The sequence below is a fragment of the Corylus avellana genome, chromosome 9 (genome assembly GCF_965113065.1).
Source record: "Corylus avellana chromosome 9, dhCorAvel1.hap1.2, whole genome shotgun sequence".
Lineage (NCBI taxonomy): Eukaryota > Viridiplantae > Streptophyta > Magnoliopsida > Fagales > Betulaceae > Corylus > Corylus avellana.
Window position 1 is genome coordinate 255,098 of NC_142498.1, and position 27,089 is coordinate 282,186.

At 35.5% G+C, this 27,089-nt stretch overlaps 4 protein-coding genes across 9 annotated transcripts; 1 reads left to right on the top strand and 3 right to left on the bottom strand.

Moving 5' to 3' along the window:
• Positions 1–392: 392 nt before the first annotated feature.
• On the bottom strand, positions 393–6,469 carry LOC132190480 (serine/threonine-protein kinase STY13). The gene is made up of 3 exons (XM_059605480.2): positions 6,132–6,469; positions 4,006–4,998; positions 393–1,012 (listed from the first exon to the last, which is right to left on the bottom strand). The coding sequence occupies exons 2-3, from the start codon at positions 4,914–4,916 to the stop codon at positions 673–675; spliced, it is 1,251 nt and encodes a 416-aa protein (XP_059461463.1). The 5' UTR covers positions 4,917–4,998; positions 6,132–6,469; the 3' UTR covers positions 393–672.
• A 2,185-nt stretch (positions 6,470–8,654) lies between these two features.
• On the bottom strand, positions 8,655–12,198 carry LOC132190481 (uncharacterized). Of its 3 annotated transcripts, none has more exons than XM_059605483.2 (6): positions 12,052–12,198; positions 11,635–11,758; positions 11,319–11,512; positions 10,534–10,618; positions 9,129–9,194; positions 8,655–9,033 (listed from the first exon to the last, which is right to left on the bottom strand). In XM_059605483.2, the coding sequence occupies exons 2-6, from the start codon at positions 11,716–11,718 to the stop codon at positions 8,941–8,943; spliced, it is 522 nt and encodes a 173-aa protein (XP_059461466.1). In that variant the 5' UTR covers positions 11,719–11,758; positions 12,052–12,198; the 3' UTR covers positions 8,655–8,940. The 3 variants fall into 3 exon arrangements, with proteins under 3 accessions (XP_059461466.1, XP_059461464.1, XP_059461465.1); XM_059605481.2 differs by having other exon boundaries at positions 11,635–11,775; XM_059605482.2 differs by having other exon boundaries at positions 11,635–11,844.
• Positions 12,199–13,565: 1,367 nt separating this feature from the next.
• On the bottom strand, positions 13,566–17,470 carry LOC132190483 (protein MOS2). Of its 3 annotated transcripts, none has more exons than XM_059605485.2 (4): positions 16,165–17,470; positions 15,445–15,503; positions 14,081–14,168; positions 13,566–13,773 (listed from the first exon to the last, which is right to left on the bottom strand). In XM_059605485.2, the coding sequence occupies exon 1, from the start codon at positions 17,313–17,315 to the stop codon at positions 16,176–16,178; it is 1,140 nt and encodes a 379-aa protein (XP_059461468.2). In that variant the 5' UTR covers positions 17,316–17,470; the 3' UTR covers positions 13,566–13,773; positions 14,081–14,168; positions 15,445–15,503; positions 16,165–16,175. The 3 variants fall into 3 exon arrangements, with proteins under 3 accessions (XP_059461468.2, XP_059461467.2, XP_059461470.2); XM_059605484.2 differs by having other exon boundaries at positions 13,566–13,846; XM_059605487.2 differs by lacking the exon at positions 14,081–14,168.
• A 2,418-nt stretch (positions 17,471–19,888) lies between these two features.
• On the top strand, positions 19,889–27,063 carry LOC132189371 (uncharacterized). 2 transcript variants are annotated; one of them, XM_059604094.2, is made up of 15 exons: positions 19,897–20,001; positions 20,390–20,721; positions 20,851–20,930; positions 21,365–21,465; positions 21,645–21,767; positions 21,992–22,061; positions 22,229–22,315; positions 22,418–22,483; positions 22,606–22,698; positions 23,000–23,056; positions 23,175–23,303; positions 23,403–23,493; positions 24,077–24,165; positions 25,098–25,291; positions 26,743–27,063. In XM_059604094.2, the coding sequence occupies exons 2-15, from the start codon at positions 20,499–20,501 to the stop codon at positions 26,816–26,818; spliced, it is 1,479 nt and encodes a 492-aa protein (XP_059460077.2). In that variant the 5' UTR covers positions 19,897–20,001; positions 20,390–20,498; the 3' UTR covers positions 26,819–27,063. The 2 variants fall into 2 exon arrangements, with proteins under 2 accessions (XP_059460078.2, XP_059460077.2); XM_059604095.2 differs by lacking the exon at positions 26,743–27,063 and having other exon boundaries at positions 19,889–20,001; positions 24,077–24,146; positions 25,098–25,188.
• The last annotated feature ends 26 nt before the right edge of the window (positions 27,064–27,089 follow it).

The following is a 27,089-nucleotide window of genomic DNA, read 5'->3' on the forward strand; positions in this document are numbered from 1 at the left end:
TGTTTTATTTTGAAATTTGAAGACAAAACAATAATTTTACAACAAATCGAATCATCAAGCAATATGTTAGCCAATAGCTTTAAGCCACGCCACCTTAACTCAGATTAATGTCCAAAGCATCTTCCTACTTCTAATTAGTTTCACTTATATTGGGGCTTCACCACTTTTACATACAAGATGAAGATGGCAGGCTCAATTATCCCCCTCACGGTTCTGTACAAGTAAATACACTTAATATTCAGAGTTACAAGTATAAACCTCCCAAACTGCATATTAAACAACTTTTACATAATCCAGAGGCACATTCAGTGTAACACGATGGCTGTGTATTCAATTTATGGATGGGGAGTGGAGTGGGGGATCCAGGCATCTTTCTCAAGAAACACAACAGCTAAACAAGGTAGGTTAATACATAGTAGAGTGAGAGTTATACATACACATCGATCTCCTCTTCTATTACTAATTCATCAACAGGAATCCATTAATGTAGAAACACCAAAACCAAAGGTTTTTTCATAACTCTCCCTTTTTCTATTGAAGAAAGAAATTAAACTGATAAATACACGAGGCTATGACAGAATCACCCTCTTTCGCCTCTTTTTCTCCCTTTCCAATTACTTCTTTACTCTTTATGTTCTTATGCCTGTTTTCTTGTCTTATCTTTTTCTGGGATCAGTCTGCTGTCATTGGTTGGGTCATGCAACACCTAAAACGGGCCTTGCGGACAGTTGTCATAATCTCCATCTCCGCGTTCTCAAGCATTCTGACCACTTCTGCAAAGGGTGGCCTGACATCAGGGTTGGCATCCCAGCATCGGGTCATGATCTCACTGAGAACAGGTAAGCAGTTACCAGGAATGTTAGGACGAACGCCCTTGTTAACAACTGCAAATGCAGCCTGCACTGCTGTCATGTTCTGGAATGGAAGATGTCCTGTTATAAGTTCCCACAGAACAATCCCGAAACTATACACATCTACCTTCTGTGTATAAGGCCTGTGCTGGATCATCTCCCTGCATAGCCAGATAAGAAAATAATGCACTCAAGTAGCCTACGGTTAACAGTTCAGGTTCAAGAGAGACAGGTTTGCTGAACAAGAAATGCCATGCCAACCATCAGTGGATAGCACTATTCCTAAGATACTCTACTCATCAAGAAAAAAATAATTTTATATATATATATATATATATATATATATATATATATATATATATATATGTATTCTTGAGATTCTCTAGATGCAGACATGTAGTAACTAAATGATATATCAATATAAGAAAGAAGCTGGAGATGAGAATGAAAATTAGAGCTTCATTCAATAATAAGTTTTCAGTTCAGTCTTCAAATGAAGTTCAAAAACTATCATACAATACTAAATCACAATCAGTAAAATGATCAAACATGGTTGCATTTCCTTTGACCTGAACTGCTAATACGAATCCAACTTAATACAACAGCAACACCACTTGCCCAGAAAGATCAATTCAATGAATTCAAACAACTAAACCACGAGGCAAAAGCTATAAGCAATAAAAAGTAGACTCTCATCCAATATACTCTCATTCAATGGAGATCGAAGCCTACTTTCTTCCAGTAATTTATGTTAGAAAATTAATCAAATGATTAAATCAACTATTTCTTATCAACTTAAGCTTATGAGATAAGTAGTGATATAATATGATATCAGAACAAAGGTTTTGAGTTCAAATCTTGTCACTCACCTCTTATTTTAATTAAATATTTCATGTGTTAAATCTTATTTATTAAGCGAAAATTTGAGCCCACACGTGAGAGAAAGGGAGGGAAAGTGATAGAATATTAATCAAAATAGTTAAATCAACAATTTCCTATCACCTTGAGCTTTTGGAGAATAAGTGGTAATTTAAGAATTTTGGACAGGTTGGGAAGCAAAGTCGTTTGCACTAAGCAAATAGGACTAAAGCTAGACTCACTAATCTAAAATCACTAATCCATAAGAGCTACAAGCACAAATAAGAGGCACACCAAACAGAAGAAAAGCTGGGCCCGATATCAAACAGAAGAAAAGCTGCAAATGAAGTTCATGCCACTCCGTCCAAGGTTGATATCAACAGCAAGCAACCTCAAACCAAGCCAACTCAAATTTTTAATATTCTGTCTGACACTGTATTCTTCTAGATCGAAGAGCCAAAACACCTAACCTATACTTGGGGCTGTGAGCATTATGTAAACCCCAACCTAACCCCATGATATCCACCAAAAAAGGAAAACAAAAAAAATATGTTTAATTTACTCATCCACCACAAGATTAATCCAGGTCAGACCACAGTAAGGTCTAATCACCAACAAATATTGGCATCAGGGCAAACACCATTAATGCACCCCATACCTTAGTCCCATGCTATCAATTTGATTTGTATGTTAAGATATAATGATGGTAATGGTTGCTATTAGTCCACAACATTTTTTTTTTTTTTTTGATAAGTATTTTAGTCCACAACATATAAACCATGTACACACGATTTATGTGTTCAGTGGAAAAATACAATAATTCTCATTCACATGAAATTGGCACATTCATCCAATCAGACATCTCCAAGCTTTGACTGGTAAGATATATTAAGGACAGTGAAGAAAAAATATGCTCCTCCTAGTTACTGCACTTTCAATATTTTTAGTGCAAAGCTGGTGAAGTTTATTTCATGTTTTTCTGTCATGCCACACAAGAAAATCCAAGAAATCAATGTCAAACTGATCTCATTATCCCATAACACAGAGTCTACAAATGTTATTTAACTCAAAGATTTTAAAAGGTAGAAACAACTTCAAGCATTTTCAAACAAAAAGTTCTACAAAACTCATCTTGTAGAGCCAAAAAATATTTGCTCCTTCTTAAGTAAACACAAGATAAAATTCTGAGAAACAGCCATATTAAAACTCAAAAGAAAGTTTACAAGGGAAAAAGGATGTACTTTATGTTGCCTTAGACAAGCACCATAAGAGAGAAAAAGGATGTGCAGGTCCATATATATACATATTATAGTAGTTAAGTGTTCAACCTGCAACTTCACCCTAGTCATGGGTGGAAGACGTGCCATTTGAGCTAAAGATCATGGGCATTTTATGGTCAATAAATATCAAACCATATTATATGCTTTGAAAATATCAAACCATATCATATGCTTTGAAAATATCAAACTGATTCTTAGAAAACAATTATATTGATCTTAATTGTCCGGACAGACTTTTTCTAATATTATTGCGCTGACAACATCTCAAACACATCCAAATCTCAGAAGAATGATAATATGAAAATTACTGAATGCCTTCCCATCAAATAAGAGGTGAAGGCCAGATTAGGTGCTATGCTCAAAAGAAACTAAGAAAAAATAACAGGTACTAAGCTAATGCAGGAGAGCAAGCCTATGTGATGATTAATGACTAATTGGAGAAATTCACTAATTGATTTTTGAAGTCAAAACAATATATGTTAGCTCCTTGCACCAAAGTAGAATTTCCAAGATCAACAAAGGTGACAAACAGAACGAAAAATAATTTATGTTATTAGACATTTCACATTAGTAACAAAACATTAGACTGTTATAATTTAACCACATTCTATGCAATTGTCCTAGGTTATGCCTAGCTAGGTGGTTGATTTGTTTGCTTGTTGGAGGACAAGTGGTAGCTCTCAAAGTGCTATCATGTGGAACTTGGTGTCCTCTTGCCTTTTGTGCTGCCTTTATAGGGAAATAAATGATCAAAATTTCGAAGATTGAGAGAAGACAATGGAGGAGCTCAAGTCCTTTTTTTTTTTTCTTTCTCTTTATACTTGAACAGCTGCGTTTTTAGCTCCTTTGGTAATTAGTTTTAATGATTTTCTTATTCTTTTTTCTCATTTTAGATAGGTGTTTCTCTTGTATACTTCATGTGTATCTGGGTTGCACTTATTATTATTATTATTTTGGATAAATGTTCAACTGGGACAAAATAATGAATCTAACAGCTAGAGAGTCAAAAGTCTTACGGAGCCATCCAGCGGTAAGTCCCTGTCTCAGGTGTCATTCCTTCAGTCTGCACTTCTATCCGAGCAACCCCAAAGTCAGCAATTTTTATTGATCTGTCTGTGAAAATCAAGAGGTTATCGGACTTTAAGTCCCTATGAATCAACCCAAGCCCATGAACGTATGCCATCCCCCTCGCTACATCCAATGCTTGCTTGACTGCTAATTTCAATGGCACTGATCTGTTTTGGCGCTTTGTCAGGAATTGCCGAACTGAACCACCCTTTGCATACTCTGTCACAATGCACCAAAGCATCGGCTTACGGCAAGCACCAATAAAACGAACTATGTTTGGATGCTTAAGTGTAGCCAGCATCATCACTTCCTGCTGAAATTGTTGCTCCATCAGTTGAGCTCTTCCCAGGTCATTTTCTGGCCTCTCCAAGATCTTGATGGCAACATCCTCGCCATTGTAAGTGCCTCTGTATAGTTTCCCAAAAGCCCCTTGCGCAAAAGCCTCACCCATATTAAGCTTCCTTAAATCAATTGTCCACTCATCAAAATTCTCAAGCCCCTCGGTAGGGGAGTTGCTATCCATTAAAGCTCGGGCCAGTGCATCATCACTCAGGGCATGTGTCACCCTTCCTCGACGATTAACACTCTGTTGCACACTGTAATTGTCGTTAGCACGCCTACGCAAGCCTTGGTGGTTCAAAATGCGAGTATGAGAATCGTTTGATCCAACACTGCTGTTATCTACCGACATCGCAACAGACCCTCCACCAGTACTTGTTTGCAAACTGCCAAAACTGTCAACTGACATGTTGGTACCCTCATTAAGTTTCTCGTAAAACACCTGGGACAAATCATAAAAGTTACTGTCGTGTTTGTTAAGGTCTATTATTCCAGCGAACTTTGGACCACCCTCCAACATTTTTCTGTCTGAAAAGCAAAACTTGCAAGTGTCCTTATTTCTTCAGCATCAGAAATTGCAAACTCAATCACCAAAAAGAACCCTGAAACAAAAAATTTCCCTCATGAAATTTCAGCATTATCTTTCAAGTTGAAATTCTACAACAAACAAAACCCTAATTTTGTAATCAACTTAAGATCCATGGGCCTAGTACACCACACTCTGGAGCTTACATAGAGTTCTATTATACCCTAAATTTCTACAGGTCATGCGGGAAATGTAGGAAAAGAAAAGCAAAAATAAAAAATAAAACTTTTAATGCTCACTGTGCCAATAAAAAATATTTTTTTCTGAATCAAGCATTTAGGCTGAGTTTTCTATTATTTGATAACTGAAACCACATGAAGCATAACACTCTTAACTCCTTTTCCGTTTTATCAGTTTCCTTGGTAACCAAAAGTTGCGTAAAAAATACCCCCAAGTATATCGTCATTCCACGCCCAAATTCTATTTCTTTCACACCTTAAGTCTCCTCCACGTATTACCTTGACAGTACACCATTTAATACTTATTTTATACCAAAAATTCTAAATAAATAATTAATAAAAAATAAAAAATAAAAAGTATAAGGTTCAACCCCAAATACCAGATTCCCATGGGGCACAAAATCAACAAATACCCATAAAAATGTGGGATTCTAGAGTACAAAAAGATACAACCTTTAGCATAATGTACATCAAATTATATGAAACGCAGAGGAAATAGATAAATACCCAAACAAAACAAACAAAATTAATAACATAAAGAATTAAAAAAATAAAAAATAAAAATGAAAATTAATATCCACACCAAATTCCTAATATGTCCACCAAATATACGGAAAAAAAAAACAGAAAATTTTCTGAAACTACGTTTTCGGAGCCCACAGAGAAAGAAAGAAAAAAAAAAAGTAAATCTCAAAAATCAAAATATTCTGTCTACCCACCCCTAAATTCTCACAAGCCCAAATCAAACCTAAACGAAAACAATAAAAAAGAATCAAATGCAAAAACCCCTGAAACCTCGAAAGACCATAACAAAACCCTAAGAACCCCAAACACAACATTCAAGCACAATCCACATAAAATTCTCAGAAACTGCGATCAAAAGCAAGCAAACCCATCCAAAAAGAGAAACTAGAACCCGAAAGTTGAGCGATTGAGAGCTTAAAATTGAACGGATTGCGAGGAAGCATACCTCGATGGAAAGGGCTCAACCGCGCGATTCCGATTGAAGCATAAGCGTAGAAACGAGATCGAGCGCGATCAGAGAGGAATCGAAGGTAGAGAATCAAAGAAAGCCGATAGAGAGGGAGAGAGGAGAGAAAGAAAAAGGAAATGAAGGGAAAGACTTGGGGAGTTGGGGGTTGGAGAGGGGGCTTACTCAGTCAGTCTTCTTCTACCAATTCTTCTGGTCTTCAATTGCGCTTTTGTTTCCTCTTTCACTTTCCTTTTCTTTTTCACTTACTTGTTTTTTTTGTTTTTTTGTTTTTTTAAGCTCCTTTTTGAGTGGGTGACTTTGAGTGTGATTACTCACACCTCTGTCTCTCTCTGTATCTTACATTTTTTTTAGCTCACGAGTTGAGTTGAGTTGAATTAATGAGGCAGATTACAGAATTCTTACATTAAATATTTCCTGGGGCTTTACTATAAATTACCAAGTACTGATCAATGATCATCATTTCAAATAATATGGATAGACGAGATACCCAACCTAATTATCTCTTCTCAATAAGTCAGTGAGGCTGACTGCGAAGATAATGTTATAATTCATAACCTTTTTCTTTTTTCTTTTTTTTTTTTAATAATATTTAATTATTTTAAAAGTTAAAACTGATATAAAATAATAAATTTAATTATTTTGTTATTGTTCTTACATGAACATGCCATATTAACCCAATAAATATGCAGCATTACTCAATTGTAAATACCAAAAAATAGTTTTATACAAAAAATGAATTAAGAAAAATGGCAAATAACTTGATACCAGCTTAAATCAATTTTGTTAGAATATTACTTAACTAATTAAATTCATCCTTATCCATTAACTTACGCCATCTCACTACTCTGTCTTACTTCTATGCAATTTTCTTTCCAAATGCCTAAAAGTTTTATTTTCTCTCTTTTCAATGTTTTCCTTTTTTGAATAGTGCCATTCAATATCATTATTACGTAGACAACAACAAGATTTGCAAACTACCAAACTTATTCGTAGGAGTACTTACAATAGAGAAGTCAAATGATACTTTTATTTAAAATGGTTAATTTTACACTGAATTAGCTAAAAAAAAATATAAAATAGATATTTTTTGGATTAACAAAAAAAAAAAAAAAAATACTACATGTAGTGGCACTTTTCAGAGAGCCTTTTTTTTTTATTATTATTATTTCTCTTGCATGTTTTATCTTTTTTCCAAAAAATTTCCCACTTTTTTTTTTTTTTGTAAAAAAAAATATAAAATAGATATTTTTTGGATTAGCAAAAAAAAAAAAAAAAATACTACATGTAGTGGCACTTTTCAGAGAGCCTTTTTTTTTTTTTTATTATTATTTCTCTTGCATGTTTTATCTTTTTTCCAAAAAATTTCCCACCTTTTTTTTTTTTTGTTTTTTCCTTCTCGCACTATTTCTCTCTCTCTCTCTCTCTCTCTCTCTCAGAGCAACGTCTAGAAACAACCTCTCCAGCTCTCGAGCTCTCTCTCAGTTTGCCACCTTTAGGGGTGGCAGAGCAATGCCTGGCAGTGGGTCACGGGACCGACACCGGCGTGCTTAGAACCACTTGATTTGGGCTCCTATGTTTTTCTTAGTATCCAAACGGGAGGAGCTTGATCTGTAGGTAAGAATATTGTGAATTTTCTTTTTAATTTTTTGATGATAATGGGGTACGAGATTGGCTGATTTGTTGAGGTTTTGGTTGAATTGCTCGATCGGGAGGAGGAAGAAGTTTTGTAGGCATCATATTTTCAGTAGAGGTTGGTTGCTTTGGTTGATTAAAAACAATTTAGAAGATATTTAGTTCAGATTGTGAATAGGTGTGCTGGGTTCTGATTTAGTGCGAGAGGAAAACATATTTGTTTTTAGATTGGGTGTTTTTGATTTCTGTTGGATTTTGTTACCAGACCAGAAATTTGAGAGCATATGTGATTATGTAGAAAGCCTAAAACAATCCCTAAAGAGTAGCTCAATCGACTAAGGACCACACCTTAAGAAGCGAAAGTCAATAATTCGAATCCACACTCTCCTCTTGTGCGGACATCTAGACATGTTAAAAAAAAAAAGAGAAGAAAAAAAGGCCTTGAACAAAATAACAATAATAATAATAAAAATAAATAAAGAGGAGAAAGGGGCAGAGACGAAGAAGAAAGAGATAAGCAAAAAAATAATATAGATAAAAATATAGCGACCTTTAAAAATTCATTAACTAAACAAAAAAAAATAAGTTTTAAAAAACCATTTTACATAAAAATTGAGTTACTCTATTGTGAGTGCTCTAAACCCCAGTAAATACGCAAATTTTGGCCGTCATGCCCAAATGGCATCATGGAATATGCAACTATCACCCCACCACATTCACAATTTTTCCTACATTCAACACATAAGAGGCACACAGGGGGCTAATGTATTAGGAAAATATTAGCATGGAGATGACTGCGATGACATTATTTTTTTAAAAAAGCTAGACGTACAATTATTTTACAACTCTTAAATATGTGTCAACATGTAATTGAAGGGTGTTAAAATTTTCTTTCTTAATGAGTATCGTGGCTCCAATCACAAATGCACACATGTCAAAAGTTGAAAAGGAGTTCTATGTGTAACATTACTCTTTTCTTTTTTTTCTTCCACTGCGCAAAGAACATAACTAAAATTAGGACCAGATAGTGCAACTTCTACTTGGTAGTTGGTACTATAAATTTTAGTGCAGCCTTGTCTTGATAGGAGGAGCAGACTTGGAGTTATGGGGCACTCATTTTACCCAATAACTAGTTTACACATGTCAACAGTAGCTACCTAGTTCTTGTCTTGACAAACTTGGCCCTAGACGCCTTCTTCTCCAACTTTTCCCTCTTCTTGCGAGTCTTTTCATCCTCCGTGTCCCCCTTTTTCACAGAAGCACACACCAAATCGTATTGAGTACATAAAACCTATCTATTGCTTTAAAAGACGGAAACAAAATCTGGGAAAGAGAGGGTACCTGTGAACCTTGTGGCAAAAATCCTCTTAAGAAACCATAAGATTTATACAATCCAAATCCCGGTATCTGGAAATTAACAAGAACGATTAAATGTGTAACTTACAACACCTATCAATGCTGTCTAATGTAATCAGGACAATATTTTTCCCCCTCTATAAAAATAGAAATTAGCATAACTTCTCCGATCTGTAAATGATTTTATTTATATTTCAACTCTCGCGAATATCATAAACACAGCTTTGACTAAAATATCATATCAAACATGACAAACAGGTAAAACAATTCAGAATTCAAAGTCTTCAAACCTATGGATTTTTGCTGTATATTTAATCAGATGACTTTCACCATACTGTAGAAACTCCCAGACTGATCAATAACGTGGATGGACAAAAGCCCAAACCAATTTATATCTCCTACCACAAACTACATAAACTTTATCGGAATGCTAGTATTCCGCAATTCTGGAATTTGATGTGTAAGCTTGTATCTTCTATATACATGGTAATATAGGCCGATCATCAGAGACTTCTATACAGATAAATATCAAGAGTTGTCTGGCATAAGGGAGTAGTGACTATGCCAAAAATATAAATGCAAGTGTCGTGGGCAAGGGCCATCAAGCTGTACTCTAGTTCCATCAATTGAGTTGATCTCAACATCAAACAAAAGCAAGATCTGATGGGCCTCAGTAACCTCACAAAACAGTCACTGACATATGACAGCAACCCAATCATCAACATCCACTCAGAGACTTGTTTAATGCTAAAGAAGTTCCCATTCATTCAAAAGAATCCAATTATCTAATTGGCCGTGGATCTCCTAATAGTATTAGGCCTCACTTTGTGTTATTTTGTGAGCCTTCACCCACCCTCTTTCCCCCAAAAAGAAAAGAACACATGATGTAACGACCCAAGGAAAAGCGCTAGCCACATCTTCACTATTACCCTAAAATGACTAGTCAATTTAGAGCTTTCTTAGAATTCTTTATAAAGCACAGTTACACCTAGACAATGTGGGACTTACCACTCATAGCTATCTTTATAAACCACACATTTTATGTAGGCTACTCCTCGTCTTCCTAATATGGGACCAGAGTGTTACACAAGAAAAGTGGGCCAACGAAGTTTTGACCTCGAGGACCCACAAATCATGACAAGTGGGAGATACAGATTAATTGCACCAACATATTTTGTTCTTCTAATCAATAGGGATAAATAGCAACTATCTTTTTTCTTTTTTTTTCAGTTCATAGCTCTTTCACCAAGAAAATTCTTAGTCAGATCAAGAATATGTATAAGGTGGCCCTTTCCAAACCTCAAGCATAAAACAAGTATGTGCAAATGCATGTTGACTCAAACAAAGTGTGAAAGCATATTTACAGCAAAATAAACTAAACAGATCTTACCGCAAGGTATGTGTACCAAAATTTTCCAGAGATGATGGACATGACTTGCACGAAGCATGTAATGTAAATTACATCATGTAAATAGCTGCAAGAAATGGCTAACTGAGTCAAAAGTTCCTTAATTGATTTTTCTTTTTTTTTTTTTGGGGGGGGAGGGGGGGGGGGGGGGGTGGTGGTGTTAGAAGAAGGAAAAATCACAACCCATACTAAGCAAAACCATAAACAATCTATAATGTCAATAAAACTACAATACTAAATTATGGAATATCATATAACAACCAATATCCAAAACATGCCTTGAAACTTATTTCAAAAAGGAATTCATGAAGAATCGACTGCCAAACGGTGCATAAGGGCTTCTTAAGAAGCTTGGATATGGATGACAGATACATAGTCAATGTTGATATGCCAGCATGTTAGATAATTCTTGAAAAGGTAAAATATGAAATGGAAGGAATATGTTCATAAATATATACACTCTTCTATATATTTCAAAAGTTTAGCAAAATTATCAAATTTCTTGTATCCATCCCTATGTATACTAAAGTTTTAACACCCATCTAACATCAACAAATCAATGGAATTCTGGGCCACAAAGCATCATACAGGTGCCTCAGCATCTGAACAATCTCTCATGTCAGTTTTGATTTAGAAATTATCACCATATCTATAATACTTAAGGAAACCCAACTTCTTTTAGATTCAAAATACTAGTTGTCTCACACACAGAGACATACAAACACAAACATTGAAGAAGGGAACATACGTAAGGAGTCTAGACATACCCACAAACTCCACCAGTACTCATATCAAACCCACCATCCAGAAGATCCCCATCATCAGCATAATCCGGTTGAGCCATGTTGGCAAGTTGTTTATAGGGAATCGCATAAGCCACAGATGTGAGAACCAGACCAACCCAATGCTTCCAGGTGAAACTCGAATGGAAGATCACCATCTTCACTAACACATAGATAACCTACACTTACATAACAATAAAACCCGCACACACAAAATAATAATCAATATAAACAGACATAAAAATGAAATTAAGCAAAGAAAGCCAAGTGCTTGACTTGAGTTTGTAATAGTAAAAAATACATTGCAGGCGATGATGAGGCGGCGCAGGTTCGCCATGTGCCGAGCGTTCTCTTCCTTTCGCTTCTTCGCACCTTGATTTGCCATTTCTCTTTCTCTCTATGACTCCAAATCTGTAACCCTAGAACTATCGGAGAGACCCAGCTGATTCAACACAAATATGAGACCAATTCATGACATGCAAAAGGGGGTTTACGGGTTCCACCACAATTTCTACAATTCACCGAAATTTTAACTTAATCTTCGAATGTGCATTCAAAGAAAGCAACCAAATCGTGATTATCAACAAACACTCTGAAATTTGAAGCCCGGTAGGAAAAGAAAGCAAGATTTGAGCGAGAGGGAGAGAAGAAAATACACCGGAGAGAGAGAGAGAGAGAGAGAGAGAGTGACGAGAGGGAGAGAGAAAGAGAGAATTACCTCAAGTAATTGCCCAACCAAATCCTCTTGGTTTCCTGCCTTCGGTGATTATTGAAGAAGAGGAGATAAATTTTGTCTTGTTGAGGGGGAAGAGGGACTCGGGTTTAAAGGGGAGAAGGGGTGTCGCGATCCTTTAAGAATTAAGATAATAGGAATAGAGATTAGAGAGAGAAGTGTGCATTAGAGAGTGATTTCTAATGATAGCATTTAAAATTTTATAAAATAAGGGACTCCACTCAAATTAACGTCCAATTGGCAATGTTTATTTCAAATTTTTAATTGTAATAATATTTCCTCTCAAACTATTAAAAATTGTCAATATTTTTCCAATAACAAAATTACCCTTAGTCAAATATAAAAACAAAAATACTAAAACTACCTAAAAGGCTAAAACTCAAAAAAAAAAAAAAAAAAAAAAAATTCCAAAGGGTGGCCAAATTTAAAAATAATAAAATTCTTTTTTATAAGAAAATTTTCGATTTTTTTTATAAAAATTGAAAATATTCGTTTTTTTTTTAATAATATTTTTAAAATACAAATTTCAGTTTAAAAATTTTGTTTTTTTAATAAAATTTTCCATTTAAAAAAAAAATCATTTTAAAAAAATCGTTTTAAACAAATATTATTTTTAAATTATAATTTTTCGTTTTTATTGTTTTTTTTTTTGAATTTATAAGAGCATTTTTACCTTATTGCTAGTCTTGGGAGAAAACATCGATAATGTTTTGATAATTTGAAAAATGCATTGTCACAACTAAAAGTTTAGAAGAATATTGTCAATTTGGTAGTAATTTAAAGGGGATATGTAGACTTTACCCTATAAAATACATGTTAATATTGATTTTATTTTTTATATAACACAGATATACCATTTTAAATCTTGACTATGTTTTTGACAAAAAAAAAAAAAAATGAAAGGCTTCCTATAACTTAATGAGTTAAAAATTCAAAATTCAAAATTTGTTTTTTGCCCCATGTGTCCCAAATTTATAAATCAATTCAAAAAATCCACTGACTTAAGTCCATCATTAATATTTTTATTGGGTAATTATGAGTTGAGCATCACATATGATATCAGTTTGTTGTCAATTAGCTTTCTCTGTGAATGTGAAGTGATATCAGTTTTTTTTTTATTTCAAAAAAAAAAAATTAGCTTTCTCTGTGAATGTGAAGTGATGCTTGAAAATGCAGAGCTTTCTTTGCCTATGAGGATAAATCGACAGAAAGTGAGTCCAAATATGAATTTTGCTTCTTGAGAATGATAACATGTTGCAGCAACATTAGATCGCAGGCCTTCATTTGCTTCCCTTGTCAAGTCAATTGTAGGCAACTTTGCTACTCTGTACATAATAATCTAATTCACATACTTCAAATTTCATATCTGTAGGCTTATTGAGATATTATTTTACTTATTAATTGACAAGAGTTGACTTTACTATCATTAAACGTCCTTCTGGTTTGAAGTAAAATGAAATCGTCATGTTTTTTGTTCGCCCGTATGATTTATGTGCATGTATCACTAGAAAAATGAAATTTAATCTTTAGTTGGTACTTAATGGGGTTTAGAATTTCATGGGAATAGGTAACTCTCCTCTTGTATTTGGAAACAAAACAGCTCTATTTTTTCCTCTGCGTTAATTGACTTCATCATCCTCCATGCATCGACTTCATTGCTGCCGCTACTTTGTAGTATTCAGTGCCACCCCCTTTTCCCTCTCTTTCCTGCTTCATGGGCACATGAAACTTTTATGTGTACTTCAACTAGAAAAAGTACTTAAGAAAGCAGCATTTGACCCTGGAAAATATGTACTTCTACAGTCAGAAATTAATGGCAAATAAAAGGCATACATATGCGAATCATGTTAATCTAAAACTGTTTAGTTCATGGAAAGAATGAGAAGAAAAAATGGTACAAAAGGCTCAAGAAAAGGAACCACTTTCAGCAGCATCCTCTTGTTTCAATCATTTTGTTTCAAGGACAACAGAGCCAAATTGAAATTGCTAAATGCCAGATTTTCTATTACCTCACCTGCTTATGATAATTTCAGCCTCGGCTGTTCTTGTAATACATCAAGACAATACACTTGAATACAATGCTGCCTGCCGAACCAAGGTATCTGAAAGAAACCAAACTAAAACTATTGCAATGCTGCAGAACACTAGCATGCACTACACACACACACACACGCAGAGAACAAAACTAACTATTGCAATGCTACAGAAAAAACTAGCACGCACTCACACAAGTATGAACACACACTCAGGAATTCATAAGAAGTATCTGCACTCAATAATATCATGTGCTATCTGACACAGAACGAAGAGATGCTTGATTTCCATAAGCCCAAAATGCTTGTTTCTTTCATTGAAATATACATGAACAGTGAAATTTACAGCCAAAAAATGTAACGTTTTAAACCCAGCAAACCAGAAACAGAAGCAGATAGAAGAATCCAGGCACTGGTTTGACAAAACTTTGCCCACGACCAAAATATCAACACAACCCACAGAAATCGGCCACATCTGGACATAGATCAACAAACCCACAGAAGTCTATACAACCCAATTCAATCACACAAGAATTACACAAACAGTATACCTTATCAGGAATAGAAAAACATCAGATTTTGAAGAGAAAACTCATCAGGCGTCCTCATCGGCAGTGGTTGTGGCTCGAGAATAAGAGAGCCGGGGCTTGAAATTTGAGCGGAGCAAGCGGCAGCGGTGTCAAACCAATGGCAGGGTCAAACAAATTTGGAGTAAATTTTTGGGGGCAAATGATTCTTTTTTTTTTTTTTGGGGGGGGAGGGGGGTGGGGGGTGGGGAGGTATGTATGAATTGTCTTTCAAAATATTGTTTAACAGTTCCTAAAATAGTCAAACCATAGATTTATCTATAAAACCAATCCATCATGTAGATTGCGCAGCATCTTTTTATGTGAATCTCATCTAGTTGTTTGGCATATACCTGCTGGCTACTGCAGCTATAGGTATAAGTGCCAGAAGAGCCATCTTCATAAGTTAACTAGGGTTGTATGCAAGACACCCATCTTTTATAACAAGTAATTTCTAATTTGAAAACCAAAACTTTCATCAGCATCTACAAGGTCATGCATCAAACAAATACATTACCAAACCTCATCAGCAAATTCTTTTAGGTACAGTAAAATAACCATTAGATTCATTTTTGCCTTTCCACTAGGTAATCAATACAATGTAATGCAAAAATGAATAAAAACACCTTCCATTTGCAACTAGCAGCAGTAATACATGCGGGTAATACAAACATATACATAAAATGACATCTACAGGTGTCTTGCTCTGCATTACATGATATCCGGCCCACTCATATATATTTGATAAAGAGGAGAATGAACTAGAACATAAAACCAACCTTGTTTGTGCTTCATTTCAATTGTAACATCATCAAACTCTGATCATTCTCTTGCACATCTTGCAGCAAAGAAACGGTAAGTTGTGCATTATACATAAAAACCAATAATCAACATGTGTGCTAGATTCGTGTATCTAAAGCAGATACTAAACTAGAGAGGGAATGCAAAATAAAAGATAAAACAAATACAGCCAACTCAAAGAATGATGTAAATAAATTGAAGAAAATCAAGAATAGTTTATTAGATGAAAAACATTATACACCTAATAGAAACTAGGATGTAGGACAAAAACCTATATATGAATCTTCCAGTAATTACATTTGCACAGCAATTATTATGTTATAGAAAGAATAATGGAAGACTTCAGGAGTGAAACATATCAAAGACTTTAGGCCAAGTCAACCCATATCTCTTTGTAAAAGCCATAGCACATCCAAAATTTCCCCTCAACATGGTAGAACCAAAGAGGCAATCCAGTTCCACCAATTAATCATCCACTCCTGGAATGAATTTTGGACCAAGAGACATCCAAAGGTGACAAACAAGACCACACATCAAATAAGTAAAAAACAAGAGCACGCACATATCCATATCCTGATCATGTATTTCAAACCAAAAAGAAAAACACCAAGATCAATAATTCAATATCTTAGGGGTATTACAACTTTTATGATAGGTCTGGACAATTGATCGATTTGTTTCCAACAATTGAGAAATACCTAGACAGTGATCAATATCCAAGGCAGCTGGGATCCCCAATATACTCAGCAATTTGTTCAAGTGGCACACGGAGCAACTCGTGGTTATTGGCATCCTGAACCAAGCCAGATTCTTGTTCCAAATCCCTCCTAACCAGATTCCCGTACACCCCCTCGTGCTTACCATACAAAACAAGCACGGGTCCCCCGCGGCGAGGGAGCGCCGTCTCAAGAAGGTCCTGGGAGACCCCTTGAATGAGCTCTCTACTCTCGTCAATTGATATATCACACGTGGTTGGTCCTACCACATCCACAACCTCCCCCTTCTTCAAGTAGAGTCTTCCTCCTTTGAGTTGCTTGCTTATTATCCTCACCCGAATGTGACTCTTCAGCCACGACACTTGTCCACTCTTTTTCGCCTTTGCCTTCTTCGGTTCTTCTTCTTCTTCCTCTACTACTTTCGAACGCGTACTCTGTTTGCCAGCGTTGGAGGACCTCCTTTCCGTGTCGCGCCTTTTGGCTTTGGCCTCCTCCTCTTTGTCTCTCTCGTCGGAGCTGATAAACCCTAGGCCGTGCTTGTCCGCCCGCTTCTCGTACTGAACCACTTTCACGTCCACTTTGGCGTTCCTCCCGATCCCTCTCCCTTTGTGCCATCCGTAGCCGGCGAGCAAGGCGGCGCCGAAGCCCTCGACGGGGACATCGTCGAACTCCTCCATGCCGCGATGCTCCGGCAGCCTATCCAGGTCGTCCTTGAGCTTCTGGAGCAACGCCGCCTCAACCGGAACAGGAGCAGTAGATCGTAGCCGTTCACCATCGTCCTTGTATTCCGATTTCTCGCGGAGATTGAGACCGTAGGAGATGTTGGAATCGGGGCCGTGGCGGGAGGGGTCCTGTGATTCGAGCTCGAAGGAGAGGGCCCCGGAGGCATCGGATTTGGAGGTGATGGGAAGTTCCAGATTCTTCATCCTCTTGTGGGGCCTCCATTGGTTAGGAATAGGGGGGATTACGGGATTCTTGGGTTGGTTGGAGCGGGCTAGGGTTTCGGAGGCGTCGAATTGGGTGATGAATTGTAAGTGTTTGGATTCTTGGTGGTCGTTGTTGGTGGCTTCATCGAATTTTGGTTGAATTGGTTTAGGTTTTGCAGAGGATTTTGATTGCAGAGAGAATTTCATGGTTGGCTGAGTAAAACTAGTGTGGACACACAAGAAATTCAAAAATTGGACGAAACTAGAAATTGAGAGCTGGTGTTTGGCCGGTGGTGTAATCTGGGTTTAGTGAAGTTAAAAGGGTATCCGATGAGCTAGCTGGTGACGTGGTAGGCAAAGGTGGAATAGTGCGGATTTGTGCTATCATGGGCTTCTTTGTAACTGTTTTGTTTCCTGGGTTTTTAACTAATGCAGTCGCCATGGGCTTTTTGTAACAATATCATGAAGAAGAGATCTGATTTATATGCTGTTATTAAAATAATAGTATGTATATTATAGCTTATTTAACGGTTAAGATTGAATTTTTTAAAATTTTTTTTTATTCTCTCTTTTTTATTAAAAACTTTTAAAAATACATAAATTTTAAGATTCAATCTTAACTATTGATTAAACTCTAACATACATATTATTATTTTAATACCAACATGTAAGTCAGATTTATAAAGAGAAGAAAATACTTTCCACTATCTGCCTTAATTGACAAGCACAAAGGCGAAGGTAGGAGGCTTCTAAAAAAAAAATGGAGAGATAACCCAATTTATTATTATTATTATTATTATTATTATAATATGCATGTGTATACCAGACCGGCTATGTTCACTAGTGTTAACCGAGTTTATAAAAATATGTCTCGTTTAATACTTGAGCGTGATTTTATGTCAACAAATGACTCATATATTACAACCCGATCTCAAGCATCCCTTGGCCTTGGGCATTGAATTCCTTTCAAGCCTTTGTGGCCATACGGGCCTCAGCAGGGCTCCAAGCCCCCAAATTGGCAATGAGGGCCGAGTTAGAATCCTGAGTGGATTGGGTACACCAAACTTTTACTTGTTTACCGGAAGGAAGACTTGGAAATTGTCCTTGTCTTGTGCTTTTTGAGAAGAATTATATATATAATATGGGGATATCCCATCCCACGTCATACAAGTAACTAGTTTATGGAATATGATAATAATTATAATCGTACTTTAAACTTTTTAATTAGCCAGACAGATGCCATCAAGTTTTGTTTTGATGAATCATGTGCCCCAACTTTATTATACATATGCTTCAATTGTTTGGCTCACATTCGAGATACTGGTATATGCCTTTTATACTATCTCTCTCTCTTATATATAATAATAATAATCATTATGGTCGAATTTATTCATGAACTGTCCAAATTCCATCCCAGAGTAAAATAATAAAATCATTGAACCAAAATATTATTTTTCTAAATATGTTACTTAAATTTCCAGTACGGTCAAATTAACATGTTCATGGGCATAGAATTATCTAATTACTAATGAAGTAGATGTTATTGAATTTTTTGTGTGTGTGTTTTTTTTACATGTCCTTATAAGTAGAGTTAAGGAAGGAAGAAAAATTCAAATTAATAATCTCTACTTCAAGAGACGTGATTTCAGCCAGTCGATTAAATTATCAATAAAGAACTATTTTTATGTAGTTATTATTATGTATGGTCAAATCATACTTCATTAATTTTCTTATCCTAAAAATATCCCATAACCCAGTCATTTTCAAGTTGATTTAATCTGATAATTAAAGTTAATAAATTCCCAAACAATCTGGAAAGTTTTTTTTTTTTTTTTTGGGGGGGGGGGAGGTTGAATCGGATAAGTTTTGGTTTGCCTATTAATTGCTTTTGATGGTGACCAAAACTTGCTTCAGATGAAATCACCATCACTACGTGTCCATACTCTACACTAAAGCTAATGGGGACAAACTTTTATCCAATCGTTTTCAATTTTCTTTTTAATGAAGCATAAATAAATAAATAAATTTTGTTTGCTCTCCCTTTAAAACAATTAAAAGATAAAAGATAGTTCATATTCTCACACTATTTTTTTTTTTCTTTCTCAACTATTTTTTATTAGATAGATACATAGAATGTATGTAAATTTCAAAATTGCCGCCTTCCAACGACTAAAATACTTAGAAAGAGTGAAAGAAAAAAAGTCATTCATTTGAATTGTCATTTATTTATTTATTAATATAACTTAGCTTTATTTATTTAAAAAAAAAAAAAAAGAAAAAAAAGGGGGATTGTTTTTCCCTTTAATGTCAGAAGCCACAACTCTTTAATTTTCTGATTGAGAATCCGAATTGGTAAAAAAGGCTACCAAATTGGATACTACCGGAGGGGACCCCACACACGCACCACTCCCTCCAAAAAAAAAAAAAAAAAAAAAAAAGTCGAAAATTGTGGCGAAGGGAATGGGCGCGCACCGGCGCAGGTGGGGAAGTGCGTGGGGCCCACACAAAGCATTTTCGTTCCAAAAAAAGCACAGTTGTCCATTTTCCAACGAAAAGAAAGAAGAAAATAAATGGGAAAAAGCTCTCAGGAGTTAATGCCGACGTGTGAAGCCCATCCAAGCCTCCAACTCTCCAATTCCAAGCAAGCGGTCAACCATTGTCATTGCGTGCCCTCCCCTGCAATTCATCAATCCTACGCTTCTTCTCTTTCTCTCTCTCTCTCTCTCTTGTTTTTTTTTTTTTTTTCTTTTTTTGGTTACTGCTACGTGTGAGGTAATTCTCATCCTGGTCTTCGGTAAAAAAAAAGAAAAAACTCTCTTTTTATGTCTCTCAGAAGATAAACACAGCACTATATCTAGGTGTGTTCCAGTTTTGTCGGAGTCCTCTGATTCCGGTACTTTTTCTTTTTTCTTTCATTGTTATGGTTTTTGTAGCATTCTCATATGTATTGGGTTTAATGCTTACTGCATAAAGAATTTAAATCATTATTGGTCATAGCTTGTCGTTCGTAGATATGGGTTTTTTTTTTTTTTTTAATCTATGCGTTTTGTGTAGAAATAATCAGTGATTTCGTTAGTGAAGATTTAATTTTTCTCGTGCACGTTCGCTCAATCGTTATCATCACGGGGAGGGCCAAAGTTCATTACTTTAGTGAATTAATTCGGAACTTTCTCACTGTGATTTACACATGTTGTGATTCTAAATAGTTTATCGCTTTCTGCACAACTAGAGTCAAGAATATATTCTGCTTTAACTAATGGGTTTTACTGCTATTGTTTCAGGGGCTCTGTATATTTGTGTTAGGCTATGAACCACTCCTTAAGCTCTTGTTGATTTGACGCTTGGAGTGGTTAAAGCTTATTGCTGTTCTATTGAAAGCCTGGAGTGAAGATGAGAGCAATGGCCCGATCTCTTCGCCACTTTCGATGTACTTTTCGGCATCAGAACTTTAATTACTCGGGTGGTTTTGTGAAACCCCGGAAGCATTTGATGGGTAGCAATACTTTGACTGCATGTAAACTTACTACCAGTGCTGAATTCGATAGATTTCGATCCCATACTTTTATGATCTCAAGGTTCTTGTCAGTAGATGCCGCTGAAGTTACAAATGGAGGTTGTTTTTCATTTCTAGCAGTCATCAATTGGAATTTTTCATTTTTCCCTTCTATTTAATGAAGGTGTACCTAACTTTGACATGATTTCCCATTTTTGGTTTTATTTGTTATTGCTGGTTCATCTGCAGATTTGAATAGAGCAGGGCCTCTAGTTGAGTATGAACGAAGAATTGCTGCTGGCGAACTTGTGGATGGCGATAGCTGCCAGGTATGACATAATTCACCCCTGCATGCTTGTTTGTTGGTTTTGAGTCATGAAATGAGGAAGATGAAAGGTAACCAATTAAACATGCCCAATTGTGTAGACGTTTTCGAGCATGACACTTTCAGTTCCTGTCGTCTTTTGTGAGAAATGATTGTGCTTTCATGAAGAATTAGTACGCACATTTGAACAGCTTCACATTCCCACAAACTGATCATTTAACTTTCCTTTTTGCTTAGTTGGAAATTTTCTCGTTATTGGATTTGTGAGAGATCTAATATTTTCCGTTATTTATTTAGGGTGTTAGTTGTTAGTGTACTGGTGAAGATGGGTAAGAGCTGAATGGACATTATACTCAATGATTAACGCAATTAGTAAGCCCTGTCTTGTGTCTGTTTTGGTTTTCCTTGTGGAATGGTCCTCTGAGAGTATTTTTGCAGGTAGACACCTTAAGAGAACTTCAGAGACTATACGATGAACTTGTTGCTTCAGCTAATGCATGCCGGTTGGATCGGTATTTAGCTTCAGAAAAAGCTGGAAGGTAAATCCTCCGTTTTGTTCTTCCTGTATTGTAATTTTGAATAAGGTAGATCAATTCTTTGTGTTAATTTATTCCAAGGGTGCATCTGATTTAGAAATTTAGAATCTTTATGTTCTTGTGTGTGTGTTTTATAACAAAAATACCGGTTAGCCATTTAGTCACCAATTTGTTTTATGCAGGAGTAGGTGGTTGTGGTCTCGATTCATACCACAATCTTCATATGCACCTGTCAAGGGTCTATATCTTTATGGAGGTGTGGGCACTGGAAAAACAATGTTGATGGACTTGTTTTTTGATCAATTGTAAGTATGCTGTGCAGATTTATGTCTGTTTTGGTTTTTGCCTGTCTCGATATGTATCTGTCATTCAGGATAATTGAGAAACAGTCCTGATAAGAATATGTAAGACTATGTGGCATTGAGATGGATGTTATTGTTATCAATCTTATTTTCTTGATTTTCAACTCCATCTTTCTCACCATTACTGCTGGATTTATCTCCTATCACTTAAATTTCCCCCTTCTCAGGCCCTCTAGTTGGAGGAAGAGCAGGATCCATTTTCATGACTTTATGTTGAGCGTTCATAGCCGCTTGCAAGTAAGAATCGAGATCCATAATAATTTGTTTGCTTAAATTTAAGAAATTTTATGTTCAGTAAAGAACGCCTTTCTTACTCAAACAAGCTCTTATTCACTATTATTTTACAAAGCACTAGGTCTCATTCAGATTTGAAGTTAATCATGAATGTTGAATGTTTTTTTCAGAAGCACAAAGGTGTGGCAGATCCACTCGAAATGGTTGCAGGGGAAATATCTGACGAAGCAATTTTATTATGTCTTGATGAATTTATGGTAAATTACTTCTAGTGCTCTAACTTCCCTCTGAAGATCATATCTGATTGCTTGTATTTTTATGCCATTTCTTGATTTCCTTTGTCACGTTGCCTTCCATAGGTTAACGATGTCGCTGATGCATTGATACTAAATCGTCTATTTAGACAACTGTTCAGCAATGGTGCTGTAAGTAGTATAATTCTCCTTTGTTTTCTTGTATTCTCTGCTCTACACAGTATGTCTTTTGGACTTTCTGAAAGTCAATATATCAATCATATGTTTATGTTTGTGTTGGGAGGTGAGTATAGATTCTTGTTTCCACTTCAAATCGTGCTCCAGATAACCTCTATGAAGGTGGATTGCAGAGGGATCTTTTTCTACCCTTCATCTCCACTTTGAAGGTGTGTACATGGATGTTATTTAATAAAGACTAGTGATTAGATAGGTTAAATCACTGAGTTTAGCATATTTTGGCTAAAAAACAAGTTGTCTTTTTAACTTTAAATTCATGCCCAGCCACTTGCGGTGTGACCCAAAGTATTATTTTGAGTTTATGTGTGCAAGTCCTAACTTATTCCTGTGATTTGAGGAATGCATGGTCTGAATCTGATTTTTTGTTATATATGGGAAATTAAAGGCTCTAAAACCTCATACTTTTCCAACTCTATTAACATTAATAAGTTGGAAAATTGTACTGTGCAGGAACGATGTATGGTTCATCAAATTGGTTCATCAATAGACTATCGGAAGATGACGTCGGTATGGTATCAGCTCTATCGAATATAATATTTAATTTGTGTCACACATTTGACTGACAATTCCTACTTATTATAGATTTGTAACTTTTTAACTTTCCATGTTTGCACTTGAATTGCAGGCTGAGGAAGGTTTCTACTTTATTGGCACGGACTTATCTGGCTTTCTCAAGCAAAAGTTCCATCAATTAATTGGGGAGCACATAGCTACTCCACAAGAGGTGGAAGTGGTAATGGGAAGGAAATTGAAGGTATTTGCTAAGTTAGATTTTGCAATGGCTTATGCAGAGCATGCTGCTTAAGTTAATTTTTTCCTTTAGGCCTGTTCTTATATAGTCTACTCATGTCAGGTTTCTCTCGGTGCTAATGGATGTGCATATTTTCCTTTTGAGGAACTCTGTGATAGACCACTTGGAGCTGCAGATTATTTTGGATTGTTCAGTAAGTCGTATCTAGCTTACTGGATTTTGACATGCTTGTTGGGTTATACGTAGCCAATTCTAAGTAGTTGGATATGGAAATGGTGAACTTAGTTAGGTTGGACATAATATTCCTGTGATTGATAACCTTCCGAAAAAATGAGTATATTACTGAACTGGAGAGTGCCTAGACAAAACATACAATAGGACCTTTACATTGTTTTATTTTTTATAAACCTTATGCATAAATTAAATTTGGTATTTTATTTTCCTTTCAAGATGCCAATGTCACGTGTACCCAAGTTGGAGCTGCCGGCAAAGTTTAATAATCTTCACGTACACCAGCTATCTAAACTGTTTCACTTGGGTGCATGTCTTGTGTGTGTATGCATGTATGTGGATATATAAATATATGTACATACATACTATAAATAATGTGTGTATGTGTGTGTGTATATATATATATATTAACATTTTACGCCTCATGAAACGAAAGTCACTAATTCAAATTTCCTCTTTTCCCTCCTATTGGGGGCAAAAAATTACTTATTAAAAAAAACATTTATATTTTTTTCTTAAATGACTTCCCTCATTTTCTTTTGCAGAGAATTTCCATACCCTCGCATTGGAAGGTGTCCCAATTTTGGGACTACACAATAGGACAGCAGCATATCGGTTTGTCACTTTAGTTGATGTATTCCCCAGTTCTTAATTGGTTTGTCCTTTTTATATCTTATGTTACTAAAATTTTGACTTCATCTTCTGGATTGGAGTCACAAAACATAGTTTCAGCTATTTGGTCATCCTCCACAGGTCACAGTTTAGCTATGGTTGCCACTTGCCACTTGCCACCAGCTCTTTATTGTCAAACACATTCTTTTCTTCAAAATATAATATTTTGGACTAGCATATTTTTGGAAGTTATGGAAAAGATGGAAAGCTCAAAAATAATGTCACCTAAAGAAATTAAAAATTGCAAAGATTTGTGTCCCAAACAGACCAACATAAATTGTTTTAGAAGCAATCAAAAGCCAATTTTTGCTGAGATGCTTCCAGGAACGTCATGAATTCAGAAAAGTAATTATTATTTACGTAGACTGCACAAAACATTGATTAAAGTCTCTACGAAGGAAAAGAGGCTCTATGTGCATATTGATTGAAGTCTTATATAAAAGGAATGCTATTTGAGTTGAATCTCTATGTTACAGTTTCATGTTGTATGACCTTATGGAATGAGTTCGTCATGGTTTCTTTTTCTTTTCTTTTTTTATTTCTTTTTCCTTTAATTTTTGTTCCTTTTTTTTAGGAAATAACATTACTTAAAACAATAGTACCATCTGTAGTGATGATGCTGTTAGATTTTAAAGAATGCTTTACAGATATGACAAAGGTGATGATTCCATTAAAGTCAAAAACAGCATGAATGCCATTTTCTGGATGGCAATTCCGAAGAATTTCTATTACTTGAAGGGCCATAACCTGAAAATGAGATTTAAGAATCAGTGAACTTTTGAACCTTTAGCATCTCTCTGGCAAGGCCGTTGGATGCACACAAGGAACTCATTGTTTATATATGATTTCCCAATGACAAGCTAATTCGAGTTAATGTTTTTATGGCTGTTGCAGGTAATGTATGATAGCAAGGCCAGACTGTTGTGTACAGCTGAAGGGAGTCCTCAAGAGCTTTTTGAAAGGATAGTGACAATTTCTGATGCTAAGAACATTGCACCTAGAACTTCTTCAAGATCAAGGAAAAGTGATGATTTTGACCTTTGCGTGGACAATGAACTGGGATTTGCAAAAGATCGCACCATTAGTAGGTATGATGCTCATTTAGCATAAGTCCCTTTTTTTCTTTTCAGTTTCTTTTAATGTGGTTGAGTAGAGATCATATGTAATGTGATCCTTTTAAGCTGATGCAGAGTTGGGGGCTCTGTTTTTCTTCCCCTCTAATTCTCCCATTACCATTCCTTGCATGCCAATATATGCCCCTGAATTAGTGGCGACCTAATTTCTTTCTGGTAATATGCTTATGCAGATCAAGATTAAACTGTTATTTTTATTTTGTTCAATCAATTCTTTATTTTGGGGTTGGAGGGGGCAGTGTTTGTGCTATGCTTTTTGGTCATCCAAATAGTTAATATAACTTGATGCTATCTTGCTCTAGTTGATTTTTCTATGGGTTATATCTTTAATTGATTATGCATAAACTGGGAATGCACAGAAGTCCCTTCAAATTTTTTTTCTTTTATTTTTATTATTTTTTTGGTTCCTTGAAAAAAAAGAGTTCCTGTCAAATCGTGAAATGACAATAAGTATGCTTATTATTTTACTGTTAAACACATGATCTGAAATTTTGAACTATGGGACATGCTTGTCACCGTTCAATCTTTGGAGCATGTAGCACCTTATCCTCTAAACTCATTTTTCACACTACTAGTGGATATATTATTTATCATTTCATTGAAGCATGTAAAAGTTTAAATTATGGTTGTAGAAGCATTTACGGTTACTGGTTATTGTCTATAATTGGAACCGCACTGCCTTTTTAGGTATGGGCCTATTTTGGTGTTTTTAGCATTTTTTTTATGGCATATTTTAAATGGGTGTTGGACTATTTATGACCTATTTTAAATGGTATTAAACACCAAAACGAAGTCATTTAGGTATATTATTATTATTTTATATATTTTAAATATATATAATATATTACATATAAAGGTAGGCGGTTAGTGATTTTTTCCAACCGCCTACAAAAGCAATTATGCAGTTAGTGGTTATTAGGCAGTTAATAACCGCCCGCTTGTACACCCCTAATTAAGATTGTTGGAGATTTTTCTATTTGATGATTCTAGGAACATATAAGTCTGGTTAGGTGTTTCTTTTATATACTTCTTAGGTTGCGTCGTCACGTTTTTTTAAGAAATCCAATAACTTATATATATATAAGAATGCAACCAGGTTTGAAAGTTACTGCAAAAGTGAAATACTCTACCCACAAGATATGAAATGGCTATAATGTTACTTGATATGAAGGAATAGTTATGCCATGTGAGGTTGAATTGAGATGTTTTTAGCATTATAGCCATTTCATATCTTGTGGGTAGAGTATTTCACTTTTGCACTAACTTTCAAACCTGGTTGCATTCTTTGCTGAAATCTTAATAGCAGACATTGTTATTATTTTGCTTCTGTTTTTTAGAGTAGCATATTCAATTTGGTAATCTTCTTCTGCTGTAAGTGCTGATTGCAAAACCGCTAATCAACGCAGATTAACTGAGATGAACAGCAAGGAATACTTAGAGCAGCATGCTACTATGTTTTTAGCCGAGAAGCAGCTCTCATAGGAAGGTGGCAGTGAGGTGCCTTGTAGGGCGCATGATACAGGGAAGGATCCAATATCTTCCCAAATTGTTAGTAAAATTGGAGAGTTGCATATGGTGAAGCTCATCTCCCAGTTTTGGTGCCACCATAAATTAAAAGGTTTCATTATATCATCATCATTTGAATAAAAAATGTAATATATCATATCATAAATTTGCACAGTTGTAACAAACATTTTATGCTATCAAAGTTATACCATTTCAGTCCACTAGCAGCTGAGCTTCACAAAATTGT

What these genes read in the sequence shown, in the direction of transcription:
- LOC132190480 (XM_059605480.2), bottom strand. Translation starts at nt 4,916, where the DNA reads ATGTTGGAGGGTGGTCCAAAGTTCGCTGGAATAATAGACCTTAACAAA. An exon ending in ACTTACCGCTGGATGGCTCC is followed by an intron (nt 1,013 to 4,005) that starts GTAAGACTTTTG and finishes CTGGCTATGCAG; the next exon opens with GGAGATGATCCAGCACAGGC.
- LOC132190481 (XM_059605483.2), bottom strand. Translation starts at nt 11,718, where the DNA reads ATGGCAAATCAAGGTGCGAAGAAGCGAAAGGAAGAGAACGCTCGGCAC. An exon ending in GCCTCATCATCGCCTGCAAT is followed by an intron (nt 11,513 to 11,634) that starts GTATTTTTTACT and finishes ATGTAAGTGTAG; the next exon opens with GTTATCTATGTGTTAGTGAA. An exon ending in AGTACTGGTGGAGTTTGTGG is followed by an intron (nt 10,619 to 11,318) that starts GTATGTCTAGAC and finishes CATTTCTTGCAG; the next exon opens with CTATTTACATGATGTAATTT.
- LOC132190483 (XM_059605487.2), bottom strand. Translation starts at nt 17,315, where the DNA reads ATGAAATTCTCTCTGCAATCAAAATCCTCTGCAAAACCTAAACCAATT.
- LOC132189371 (XM_059604094.2), top strand. Translation starts at nt 20,499, where the DNA reads ATGAGAGCAATGGCCCGATCTCTTCGCCACTTTCGATGTACTTTTCGG. An exon ending in GCTTCAGAAAAAGCTGGAAG is followed by an intron (nt 21,466 to 21,644) that starts GTAAATCCTCCG and finishes TGTTTTATGCAG; the next exon opens with GAGTAGGTGGTTGTGGTCTC. An exon ending in GGTTTGTCACTTTAGTTGAT is followed by an intron (nt 24,166 to 25,097) that starts GTATTCCCCAGT and finishes TGGCTGTTGCAG; the next exon opens with GTAATGTATGATAGCAAGGC.